This window comes from Vulpes lagopus, chromosome 7, assembly GCF_018345385.1.
Source record: "Vulpes lagopus strain Blue_001 chromosome 7, ASM1834538v1, whole genome shotgun sequence".
NCBI lineage: Eukaryota > Metazoa > Chordata > Mammalia > Carnivora > Canidae > Vulpes > Vulpes lagopus.
In genome coordinates, this window is record NC_054830.1 from 50,068,256 (window position 1) to 50,080,779 (window position 12,524).

At 42.7% G+C, this 12,524-nt stretch overlaps 1 protein-coding gene across 1 annotated transcript in view; it reads left to right on the top strand.

Annotated features, from left to right (window-relative positions):
- IRAK2 (interleukin 1 receptor associated kinase 2) overlaps positions 1–11,477 on the top strand; it is a 61,600-nt gene extending 50,123 nt beyond the window's left edge. Inside the window, exons 11-13 of the mRNA XM_041764268.1 lie at positions 4,899–5,099; positions 8,937–9,228; positions 10,392–11,477. Of these exons, the coding sequence (XP_041620202.1) occupies positions 4,899–5,099; positions 8,937–9,228; positions 10,392–10,498 (600 nt within the window). The 3' untranslated portion in view covers positions 10,499–11,477. The remainder of the gene's footprint in view (positions 1–4,898; positions 5,100–8,936; positions 9,229–10,391) is intronic.
- The last annotated feature ends 1,047 nt before the right edge of the window (positions 11,478–12,524 follow it).

The following is a 12,524-nucleotide window of genomic DNA, read 5'->3' on the forward strand; positions in this document are numbered from 1 at the left end:
TTCTCTAACCTCTTATCCTGAGACTTGGTTAGATTCATGATCAGCACTACTTCCTGGATGGTGCTCAGTGCTTCCCGCTGCATTACAGAATGAGGCACATAGTGGGTCCTCCTCTTTCTAGTGCTGTGGTTCATCGGTGGGTCCAGGTGGAGCTGCTGACTCCCCCCATCACTCAGTTCCCCTATCATCCTACCTCTCTGAGTGTTCTTAGCATTTCTTGATGGCTCTTGCCGGACAAGATCCATGATTTCACTGGGAGAGTCAAATGGTGAGTCTCTGTTTCTATCATTCTTTCAGGGCAGCTGTTTTGAACAGTTTCTGATTCTGTTTCAAATTGTGGTAACCTCCATCTGGTATGAAAATAACACCCTTCTGGTATTTATTGGCTTAGCAACTTTATTATTTTTAAAAATATATTTTTTAAAGATTTTATTTACTTATTCATGAGAGACACAGAGAGAGGCAGAGAGAGAAGCAGGCTCCGTGCAGGGAACCTGATATGGGACTCAATCCTGGGACTCTGGGATCACACCTGAGCAGAAGGCAGACACTCAACTGCTGAGACACCCAGGTGTCACATGGTTTAGCAACTTTAAACACCATGATACCATTTAAAAATATAAGCATTTAAAAGGCAGAGCTCACATGAGAGAATTGTGCGGAAGTTATTTACAACTGCAACCCTTGCCAGCTGGAGGTTTTTAGTCTCCAGGTATTGAATTCCTCATGGTGTCAGGCATGTAGGTATTGCTGGATCCTCAGACAACCTATTTTCTGGTTGAGGAAACTGAGGCAGAGTGGGGACTGTCTTGTTTTTGAAGCAAATATCACAGCCCATGCCTGATAATCTCTGATTATCTTTTTAGAATTACAAATGTATTTCCATGAAAATCTGTATTAGGCAGTAAAAAATTTAGTTTTACATTTAATGAATCACTTCTATTAAAAATAATAAAATTACCTTAAAAAAGAAAATATGAAACTTAGTCCAAAAGTAAGATGTGCAATTCATGAAAACATTTGTGAGGCACTTACTATGTGTCAGACACTATTCTTGGAGTTGGGGGTACAAAAGTGGGCAGGATGATGGGCTGGATGAAGTTTTTGCCCTCCTGGAACTTTCATTCTAGTGGAGAAGAGCAAACTATATTCAAGTAAATAAAAATATGTATAATTCCAGGCCAGTGATATGTGCTATTAAGAAATGTGAGGGGTACCTGAGTGGCTCAGTGGTTGAGCGTCTGCCTTCGGCTCAGGTCATGATCCCAGGGTCTTGGGATCGAGCCCCACATCTTTTCTCCTTCTCCCTCTGCCACTCCCCTTGCTTGTGCCTTCTCATTCTCGCTCTTTCTCTTAAATAATAAATATATAAAATCTTAAAAGAATTGTGGGGACGCCTGGGTGGCTCAGTGGTTGAGTGTCTGCCTTGGGCTCAGGGCATGATTCCAGATCCCCGGACTGAGTCCCACATCAGGCTCTCTGCGGGGAGCCTGTTTCTCCTTCTGCCTGTGTCTCTGACTCTCTCTGTGTCTCGAATGAATGAATGAATGAATGAATGAATGAATGAATGAATAAATAAATAAATAAATAAATATTTGTTTAAAAAAAAAAGAAAAGAAATGTGAAATAAGGTTAGGGGGTAGAGTGAAGGAGCAGGGAGAGGGATATTTTAGATCAGGGAAGCCTTCCTGGAAAAGGTGGCATCTGAACAGAGACCTGACTGAAGTGAATGACTAGGTGGTGAGACTAAAAGGAGGAGCATTCTAGGCAAGGGGAATAGCAAGTGCAAAGGCCCTGATGCAGGTTAGGTGGTTCCGAGAACAGAAAGAAGCCACAGTGGCTAAGTACAGTGAGTCAGAGGGGGAGGTGAGGAGATGGGAAAGGCCAACAGATGCCAGAGTGTTACAAAATCTGGGGTTTCTTTCTTTTTTTTTTTTTAAGTTTTTTTTATTCATGAGAGACACACAGAGAGAGGCAGAGACATAGGCGGAGGGAGACATGGGGAGCCTGATGCAGGACTCAATCCCAGGACCCTGGGATCAGGACCTGAGTCAAAGGCAGACACTCAACTACTGAGCCCCAAGGCATCCCAAAATCTGGGGTTTCTGGTAGCCATACTTAACAGATGGGAGAGCAGGAACTCCGGTTGTTAAAAACAACACAAAAAACTTTTAATTTTAATTTTTCTAATTATAAATATAAAATAGGTTTGTAGAGGGATGCCTGGGTGGCTCAGCGGTTGAGTGTCTGCCTTTGACTTGGGGCCTGATCCCGGGGTCCAAGATCGAGTCCCTCAGTGGGTTCCTGCATGGATCCTGCTTCTCCCTCTGCCTGTGTCTTTGCCTCTCTCTCTCTGTGTCTCTCATGAATAAATAAATAAAATCTAAAAAAAAAAAAAGAGAGAGAGAGATAGGCTTGTAGAACAGTTAGTAAATACAGGAAGGTATAAAAAACAAAATAGAAATAATTCTTGGGGGGATCCCTGGGTGGCTCAGAGGTTTAGAGCCTGCCTTTGGCTCAGGGCGCGATCCTGGAGTTCTGGGATTGAGTCCCATGTCGGGCTCCCGGCATGGAGCCTGCTTCTCCCTCTGCCTGTATCTCTACCTCTCTCTCTCTCTCTATCATGAATAACAAATAAATAAATTAAATTTTAAAAAAAGAAATAATTCTTGGTAATTACCACTGTTAATATTTAGCAGCCTGCCCTCTGGCCTTTATGTATGTATTATATACATAGTTTATATTATTTATATATTAAACTTTATATTATTTATAGCATGGATTTCCATCCATTTTTACATTTTATATGATATGAAATATTGTACAGTATTTATAGTTCAGGGGCGCCTGGGTGGCTCAGTCAGTTAAGCATCTGCCTTCAGCTTGGGTCATGATCTCAGTTTCCTGGGATCAAGTCCCACATCAGGTTCCTTGCTCAGTAGAGAACCTACTTCTCCCTCTCCTGCTGCTTCCCAGCTCATGCTCTTTCTTTCTCTCTCAAATAAATAAATAAAATCTAAAAAAAAATAGTACACATAACATAGAGTATATAACATTGAAATATTTATGTAATTGTGTAACTATATAAAACACTATGTTCTGTGAAATATAAAAAATATGTATATAACATTGTTTAAAGTATACATTATAAAAAATAAATATATGTAACAAATAGAATATACATAGAAAATTTATATGTTTTATTATTTACACAAATATTTCAAATATAAAAGTAAATGTTGGGATCCCTGGGTGGCGCAGCAGTTTGGCGCCTGCCTTTGGCCCAGGGCGCGATCCTGGAGACCCGGGATCGAATCCCACGTTTGGGCACCCGGTGCATGGAGCCTGCTTCTCCCTCTGCCTGTGTCTCTGTCTCTCTCTCTCTCTTTCTGTCTGTGTAACTATCATAAATAAATAAAAATTTAAAAAAATAAAATGCTGTTTATAAAAAAAAAATAAATAAATGTTTCATATGTTAATATAAAATAGATTAGTGCACTGTTATATCAATCAATAGTATGCATAATTATATACATATTTCTTTATATTTAATGTATTTAATATATTTATAACTATATATTTGCAAATATGTAACTATATACTTATTATGAGGCATAATTTACATTATATAAATATGCTATATATTTGTGTAAAAATATATAGCATTTTTCTATTATATGTATAGTTCAAATTCCTGCTTTCTTTTTTTTTTTAGAAAGATTTTATTCATTTCTTTATTTTAGTGGGCAGGGGCAGAGAGAGAAGGAGAGTAAGAGTCTTAAGCAGACTCCCTGCTGAGCGTGGGGTTGGGTGTGGGGCTCAATCCCACCACTGGAGATCATGACCTGAGCTGAAATCAATAGTTGAATGCTTAACCTACTGAGCCACCCAGGCACATAGTATAAAGTGTTATAAAACTTACATAAGGGATCCCTGGGTGGCGCAGCGGTTTGGCGCCTGCCTTTGGCCCAGGGCGCGATCCTGGAGACCCGGGATCGAATCCCACGTCAGGCTCCCGGTGCATGGAGCCTGCTTCTCCCTCTGCCTGTGTCTCTGCCTCTCTCTCTCTCTCTCTCTCTCTCTATCATGAATAAATAAATAAAATCTTTTAAAAAAAAAAGGATTAAAAAAAAAACTTACATAAATACACAATTTATAAAATATATGTGTACATAATATTTACATAGTAGATCTCCTATTAGATATACATGGGTTAGGGGCAGCTGGCTGGTTCAGTTGGAAGAGCATGCAACTCTTGATCTCTGGGTTATGACTTCCAGCCCCACCTTGGGTGTAGAAATTATCTAAATAAATAAAACTTAAAAAATAATGCTTCTCATATTTCAATGAATGAATAAATAAATAAATAAATAAAGGTCAGAACCTATGTCCTAAAATGTGTATTTTATATCATAAAAGTAATTATACCTGTAATTATTAATAAGGTTAAATTATTAATGTAAGTGCTCAGCATGTAGTAGTATATAGATGGTGGCTATTATTACTATTAATTATTATCACTAAGAGACTATTAATTCTTTATTCTGTGTTGAAATCACACTTTATGCTTTAGATGCATTATATCTTTAAATCTTTGTGTTAGTCCTATGATCCCCATTTTCCTGATGGAGCTATTGAGACCCACATTAAGCCCCTGCCTTGGAGGAGAGTACTATGGAATGCCCTGTACTTGTAGGGGATTTAGCAATTCTCCAGTTCTGGCTTTTTAAAACTTGTTTCTTGGATCCTCGCTTTTGTTTCTTAAAACCTGTTTTCTGCAAAGTTTTGCAGGTCTGGTGCAGTAGCGGGGAGAGGTTGGGGGGACTGGTCGGGCACATATGGTTGACTTCTACATCCCTGTAGCTCTCATGGGGGTGTTTATCCTCTTCTTCCTACAGAAGGATTTACTCCTTGGTGAAATCCCCAGCAGCACCACCTCACTAGGCTGCAGGAAGACGGGTGTAGAAAAGGTGATGGCCAAGGAGATCTGCCGGAAGTACCTGGAGAAGAGAGCCGGGAGGCTGCTGGAGGACTGTGCAGAGGCCTTGGCCCTGGCTGCCTGCCTCTGCCTGCGGAGGCGCAATGCCTGCTTGGCCGAGGTGAGCCTTACTCTCCGCCTTTCCGACAGCTGATAAGCCCTGCCTGGGTAGGCCCATCCGCCTTATGGTTCTGCTTTACTGAGGCCTGGGATATGGCTCTGGATTGAGGCCTTTACCTAGACGTCATTTCATAAACAAGGGCTGTATTTGGTTGCAAGCTGTAGAACGTCTTGGAGTTCACAGGAGCAAACCAGGAAAGTAGGGGTGGATAAGCATAGTTCAGGAGCCTGAGGGAGTATGCTGCGCTGCGGGCCCCAATGTAGGTGGGGCAGGATCCCAGGCTTAGATGTTAACAGAACTCTGCTTTCTCTGAATCTGCTTGATTGCGCTCCTCTCTTGTCTGTAGACTCCCTTTTCTTTGCCTGTATCCTCTTGGTTAAGGGAGATGGCCGTGTGTATTGTTTGTTACAGTTCTGCTCCCATTGAGAGATCAAGACTCCAGGTCCCAATTCCAATCTCTCAGTGAGAGAGCCAGTTTGGCCTACCTAGAGTCAGTAGTCTACCCATTGGCCAGTCAGACAAGGTGAGGGGAGTGGGGTCCAGTATATCAACCTAGTGGTCAAGGGGTCAGCCCCAGAAATGTGGAAGGGTTAAGTCCCAGAGGGAGGGAGCATCCTTAGCCTGTAGCCTAGGCAGATATGCCAGAAATCAGCCACATTAGGAGATAGAACATTTTCCTATGGATGTGATATATAGTGGTGGTTTCCATGGTAACAGGTGTAAATTTGGGGACCACTGCTAGATCTTTCTAAGGACCAAATAGCTACCTGAGAGGACTCTTTGACACCATCTAGTTGAGTGATTCTCAAATGGTGTCTGGCATAGAGAGTCTCATTGAAGTTACCCCAAGAGTTGCTTTTGGCAGCAAGAGGGCTTGGGGAGCTGCAGGCCCCACCCATGACTACAACCAGATACCCCCTTTCACTTCACATAATTATACTGAGTTCTCAGTATTTTATTTGAGGGAAGGTTTAGTCACTGAAAAAAACAAAGTCTTCAGACACCACTGCTGTAGCCCAAGCCTACCATTTTACAGATGGGGAAGTAAAGGTCCAGAGAGGAGAAGCTGCGGACACAGAGCAAGTTTCTGTCTGAGCTCTCTGGATGCCTGCTCCATTCCTTGTTTACTGTCTTGCACCATGACATGGCAGGAGTTAGAGACTGGAGACCCGAATCATTGTTCTTCACCTGGGCTGTTTCCCAAGTGCCTGAGTGGCACAGCATTTCCTCAGTCAGTGCTTATGTCTTGGGCCCCGGGGTGTGTGTGTGTGTGTGTGTGTGTGTGTGTGTGTGTGTGTGTAAATCAGTGAACAAGGCAGGCCCAGTTCCACTTTCCTGGAGCTCTCAGACAATGCATGGTAAGTGTGTGAAGAGCATTGAGATAGCTTGTGATGGGACCCCACCCAGGAGGACTTCCCCTGAGGAAGTGATGTGTAGGCAGACAAAGAACAGTATAAGCAGACAGAACAGTTCATGCAAATGGCCTGAGGTGAGAGAAAGCTGGCTTGGTCAAGGGTCTGGAAGGTCAGAGTGGCTAGAACAAAAAGTACATAGGGGAAAAGTGGCTGGTGGTGGGACTGCTGAGGAAGGAGGAGCCCCATAATCGAGGGCTTTGCAGGCACAGTTGGGATTTTAAGGAAGACTCTAGGGGTTTGAAGCAGGGGCAAGACATAATCAGATTTATGTTCTGAAAATCAGATCTGTCTCCCTGAACCACTTATTCTTTCATCCAGGCTTTCATCTCTTCATTTATTTTATTCTTTTGTTCATTGTATCAGTTAAAGGACACTTGAAGAAGCTGCTATAATGAGGAGACTCCAAAATAAAGTCTTTTAAATGAGATAGAAGTTTATTCTCTTTAGTTTAACGCCTTGAATGCAGTGATTTCAGAGCTCCCTTTGTATTGTTGTTCTGCTATCCTTACTGTGTGGCTTCCAACTCAGAGTCCAAGATGGCTCCTCTAGCTCAGGCCATCACATCTGCATTCCAGCCACTGAAAGGAGGCTAAGAGAAAGAGGAGAACACACTCTCTACCTTTTAAAGGTGACTTGGAAATGCACACATCACTTTTTTCTCATTCTCCATAGGCTGTAACCTAGTGACATGGCCACACCTAGCTACAAGGGAATGTAGTTTTTAGCTTGACAAACATTTATTGGGCACATACTGTGAAGATTTGTCTCAAGAGGTGACATTTGACCTGGACCTTGAAGGATGAGGAGGTATGGGGAATAAAGGCGATAGGGCATTTGAGGTATACAAAGAGGAATGAGAAATGATCCTTGCCCTCAGTATTTCATAAACAAACTAGGAAGATGAGAGGTCATCTGCATCATGGACGTGAAGACAGGTAAGCCTGGGGTCAGTGGTCAGCTCTGCTACTTACTGGCTGAGGCAAGTAATTTAACTTCTCTGATTTTTAATTTTTTAATAAAAACTCATTGTGCATCACATCTCAAATGTGCTTTGTAAATTGCAAAGGCACTGAGCAAGTGAGATATGTCACTGTTATTAAGGGTATGTAAGTATGCCCTGTGTGTATGTGTGTGTGTAAAGAAGAAACATTCCTTCCCTGCCTCCTTCTGCTTTTCTAACCTCCCTAATTAGAAACGCCCTCAAGGACAAGTAATATCTATATTACTTAGGGCATTTACAGTTCAAAGTGATAGAACTCAGGTCAAACTCTTAGTCACGCACACGGAGCAAGGGAGATTGGGAGGAAGTATATGAATAAGGGAATGAAAGAATGAATTTATTGACTCACAACCAGACAGCAGACAGGACAGGCATTGCTAGGCCAGCTAAACCCAGGGCCTCTACCAGCAAAGGTGCATCCATCTGTGTCTTTGTGTCTGTGTGCCACCTCTCCATCTCTTGCCTCTGCTTTATTCTTTGTGTGTGTGTGGGGGTGTCTTCATTATTTCCTACTATGAAAGGGTTTTCTTTGTGGGTGGAGAGTCTGGGTCGACCAGCAGAAAGGAATCGGGAGTCCTTCCTCAGTAGGCTTTAGGTAGAAAAAAATCCCACAGAAGGATTCTGATTGGCCAGCTTGGGTCATGTGCTCAAACCTGGCCAATTAACATGTCAGAGGAATGTGATACAGTGACTGATCCGTCTTGGTCATGTGCTCTCATCTATGGCTAGGGTGGATGGGGGCAAGTTCAGCTCTGTTCATAGGGCTTTCACTGTTCTTCCAGACAAAGCAAAAAGAATCAACATTTGATTCTTCATTATTTCTCCTGAGGCTTGGGATACCTGTAAGATTCTTGATTTCAGAAAGAGTGCTTTTTTCCCCCCTTCTTTTAAGTAGGCTCCATGCCCAACAGAGAGCCCAACATGGGGCTTGAACTCACAATCCTGAGATCAAGACCTAAGCTGAGATCAAATGTCCAACACTTAACTGACTGAGCCATCCAGGCATCCTAATTTTAGAAAGAATTCTTTTTTCTTTTCTTTTCTTTTCTTTTCTTTTCTTTTCTTTTCTTTTCTTTTCTTTTTTCTTTCTTTTCTTTTCTTTTCTTTTTTCTTTTCTTTTTTTCTTTCTTCTTTCCTTCCTTCCTTCCTTCCTTCCTTCCTTCCTTCCTCCCTCCCTCCCTCCCTCCCTCCCTTCCTTTTTTAATATTTTATTTATTTATTTGACAGAGAGAGGGAGCGAGAGCACAAGCAGTGGGAAGGGCATAGGGAGAGGGAGAAGCAGACTCCCCGTCGAGCAGAGAGGCCAAGTCAGGGCTCGATCCCAGGACTCTGAGATCAAGACCTGAGCCAAAGGCAGACACTTAACTGACTGAGCCACCCAAGCGTCCCTCAGAAAGAATTCTTGTCTCTGCTCTCACCAAGGTGTGTGGTTCTGTGGCTGCTGTGGAAGAGCGGCTCAGAGGTCAGGAGACGTTGCTCCCTTCAAGTGGGCTTTCTGAGGGCACAAGCTCTTCCTCCAACACCCCAGAAGAAACAGATGATGTGGACAATTCCAGCCTTGATGCCTCCTACTCCACGAGGATAGCACCCGGGGCTGGAGCTGCTGCCTCATTCCTGCCCACAGAGGATGGAGAAGGCAGGCTGCAGGTCTGTGGGGGAATGCAGGCCGATTCCTCCTCTGTGGCCTGCGCAGGTCCAGAGCCTCCCCAGGATGGTAAGTGTATGGAGATCTGAGTGCTTATGCAAGCTCATTCATGTGTCTCTAACTCAGCCCATCATTTTATTCCTTCTGTTGCTCTCATTTATGTATTCTTTGATTATTCAGCCATTCATCTACCAGCAGACTGTGCAAAAAGAAGCCTCAGAAGGGGGTCACCCTTGATACCTCCCTCTCTCTCTGGCCCCTTATGTCCAGTCCACCACCTAGTCTTATTCCCTGGCCTACATATCTCTCAGCTCCATCTGCTTCTCTGCATTGCCTCAGACACCACCCCCCCTTGGCTTAGCTTCTGTCCTCTTGCTGGATGACCACACAGCCTTCCTGTGTCCGTCTGTCCTCCTGATCCATTCTGTCTCCTTACCGTAGACTTTCTGCAGGGACCAGCCAGATTGGGTTTTATGTTATTTTGTTTTCTTAGTGGTTTTTATTTTTATTTTTTAATTTTAATTTTTAAAAAGATTTTATTTATTCATGAGAGACGCAGAGAGAGAGGCAGAGACACAGGCAGAAGGAGAAGGAGGCTCCAAGCAGGGAGCCTGTTGTGGGACTCCATCCCAGGACCCCGGGATCATGCCCTGGGCTGAAGGCGGCACTAAACTGCTGAGCCACCCGGGCTGCCCCTTCACAGTGGTTTTTAAAAATAACTCATGCCACCCCTTGTTTAAAGCCCTTGTGTGGCTCCTATCGTGCTTAGGGACCAAGACAATACCCTTCCTATCTCTGTCTTTCCTATCCAAATATCGCAGGCTTCCTTCTGAAATAAAAATTTAGGAGGCCTTTCCAATGCAGTGTCCCTCTCCCCTAGTAAACGTGGCTTAATGAATGTCCCAGGCTCTACCACTCCCGTTGCTCCTCCTCTCACTGGGAGGAGAGAGAAGGGAAAAGAGAGGGTGTAAGTGTTCACCCCAACCTCTCCCATCCATGGAAGGAGCATGGAAGCCCTCTCCGTCCTGAGAAGTGGGGCCAGGTGTTGGGACTTCACTGCAAAGGCAAAAATAATGAAAACGCTCATTATGCTCAGGGCCTGATTCATAAACCTGATTTAAGTGAGAAACTGACCAAGTCTGACTTTCTAAGAATTGTAATAATAGTAACTATTTCCAGATGCCTTTTGTTCAAGTTCTTTCTCTAAATTTTCTGTTGAACATCAACTACAGAGACTTCGTGGAAAATCGAAATCAATGAGGCCAAAAGGAAACTGATGGAGAATATCCTGTACTACAAAGAAGGGAAACTGGACAGCATTGAGCTTCTTGGCCCCTGATGGCTAGCGTACAGCTTGTCCTCAATTGGAAAGACGAACACCAAATCAAGAAGAAGATCTGAGGCAGAATCATCATCTCCCAGGAAACACCAAATATCAGCTTTCCTGGGGCAGGGAGAAAAGCTTCCATCCTACCAGTGTGAGTGAAGAGACCTCAGCTTTTCAAGACACAAAAATCCATGAAGTCATCATCCTTCCTGGGATTTGTCAATCAGAGCTGGTTATCAGGAGACCAAAGCGGAAACCCTGGTCCATGGGCCCAGGATGTGGGCGATTTTGTGGTTTTGGGGTGTGTGTGGTAATACTGTTAGCCAGCTCACACCTCTCAAGATCTAAGGGAGGATGATCAGTTGTACTTTCCAAAGTTAAATCTCTCTGGGTCATATTTGCCAACGACCATCTGCAAAATTCCACGGCCCACTCCAGGTATCGAGTATTACGAATGCCAGACACCTAGCAAAGGGCTCTTCAGGGTTTCCACTTTCTCTAACAGAAATCTTGTAACCCACAGATATTTATTTAATGCCTACTCAGCACCTTTATCCTCCCACCCCACAAATGCTAATATTTTTAGTGGAGCTTTTATTTTGAGAGTATGTATTATTTATGGGTGAATGAAGAATCAAGAGAGCTAGTTTCATGTCTAGTTCTGTTGCTATTTAAATAGATTATTTAATTTCTGAAACCTTGGTTTCCTTATAAGGAACACCTGTTCATTTTCCTTGTTGGGAGGAACAGGTGAGACGTGGCTACAGAAGTACTTTGTAAATATACTTGTCCTTTTTTATAAAATAAAAAGATGTTAAACACGTATTTCTGCCACCTAAGGTTTATGCATTGGGTATTTTTCTGCAAAGTTATGTTGCAAATATTTTTGTGAAACAAATGATATTTTAAATTCAATGCATCCTGTTTTAAATAATTCTGCTGTAGTGTTTTTTTTTTATTGTAAAATAAAAATACATTAGTAAAGTCAACAGATATCTTGTAATTAGTTTTGTGTCCAGATAAATTTGTTTGGAGAAAGTGTTCTGTACCTATGATAAGGGCATATTATCATAGAGTGCCTAAGAGTTGAGTGCTGGTTATAAATGTTGGTGTTAGTAGCTGTGTGATCTTGGGTCAAGTCAGGGAGTTACTCTGAGCCTCTGTTTCTTCATCCATGCAATGGGAAGAATAAAAAGTATCTGTTTCATGGATTTGTCAGAGCAAGGAGAAAATCTTGCCTCATGAAAGCATTCAGTAGTCCCCAAACAAGGTCAGCTTTGTAGTGATGTGTAACAGCTGGGTGGGCTCCAGTCCCAGTGGACAGTAGTCTCTACTGACATCCCTGTTTTAAGCTCTGGTGGCTGTGAGGGTTCAACTAGAATATGTGTTTCAGGACCTGGCATGCGGTAAGCACCTTACAATTATGAGTAGGTTGCTTTCAGGGCTGTTTTGAGCAATACAGGGCTAGTGCCAGTAGGATACTGGTTATCTAGACATACCTGCATTTCCAGAGTAGAGCTTCAAACATTTGTGGAAAAGTCAATGAACCACTTCTGACAACCTACAGACTTTTCCCCCTTTACAGCAAGCTGTCAGTATGTACATATACATTTCTGTATATGGATTCCAGGGGCTCATGGGCACCATGATGCCTTTCTATCAATCCTTAGGGGGAAGGCCTGACTTTTTTTTTTTTTTTTAAGTTAATAAATGCACATGACCAAAAAATCCAGTAGTACAAGCAATTACGTGGTGGGTACAAGCAATTACGTGGTGGAAAGACTTTCCACTGGGATTTTTTTTTTTTTTTTTTGGTCTTACTTCTGCCCACAGACAGCCACTGTTACTAGTTTGGGGGTATGCTTTTCAAGATGATGAAAATTGTATCTTTTCTGCTTAATTTCATTAATCATTGGATTTTCATTAGAAAGTTTTCATTAAAAAAAAAGTTTTCATTAGAAAATCAAAACCTCGAGTTAGATTGAGCTGGAATTTCTGGCTTCTGGGTGGATATGTTTCGTCACATCCTTCTTGGCCA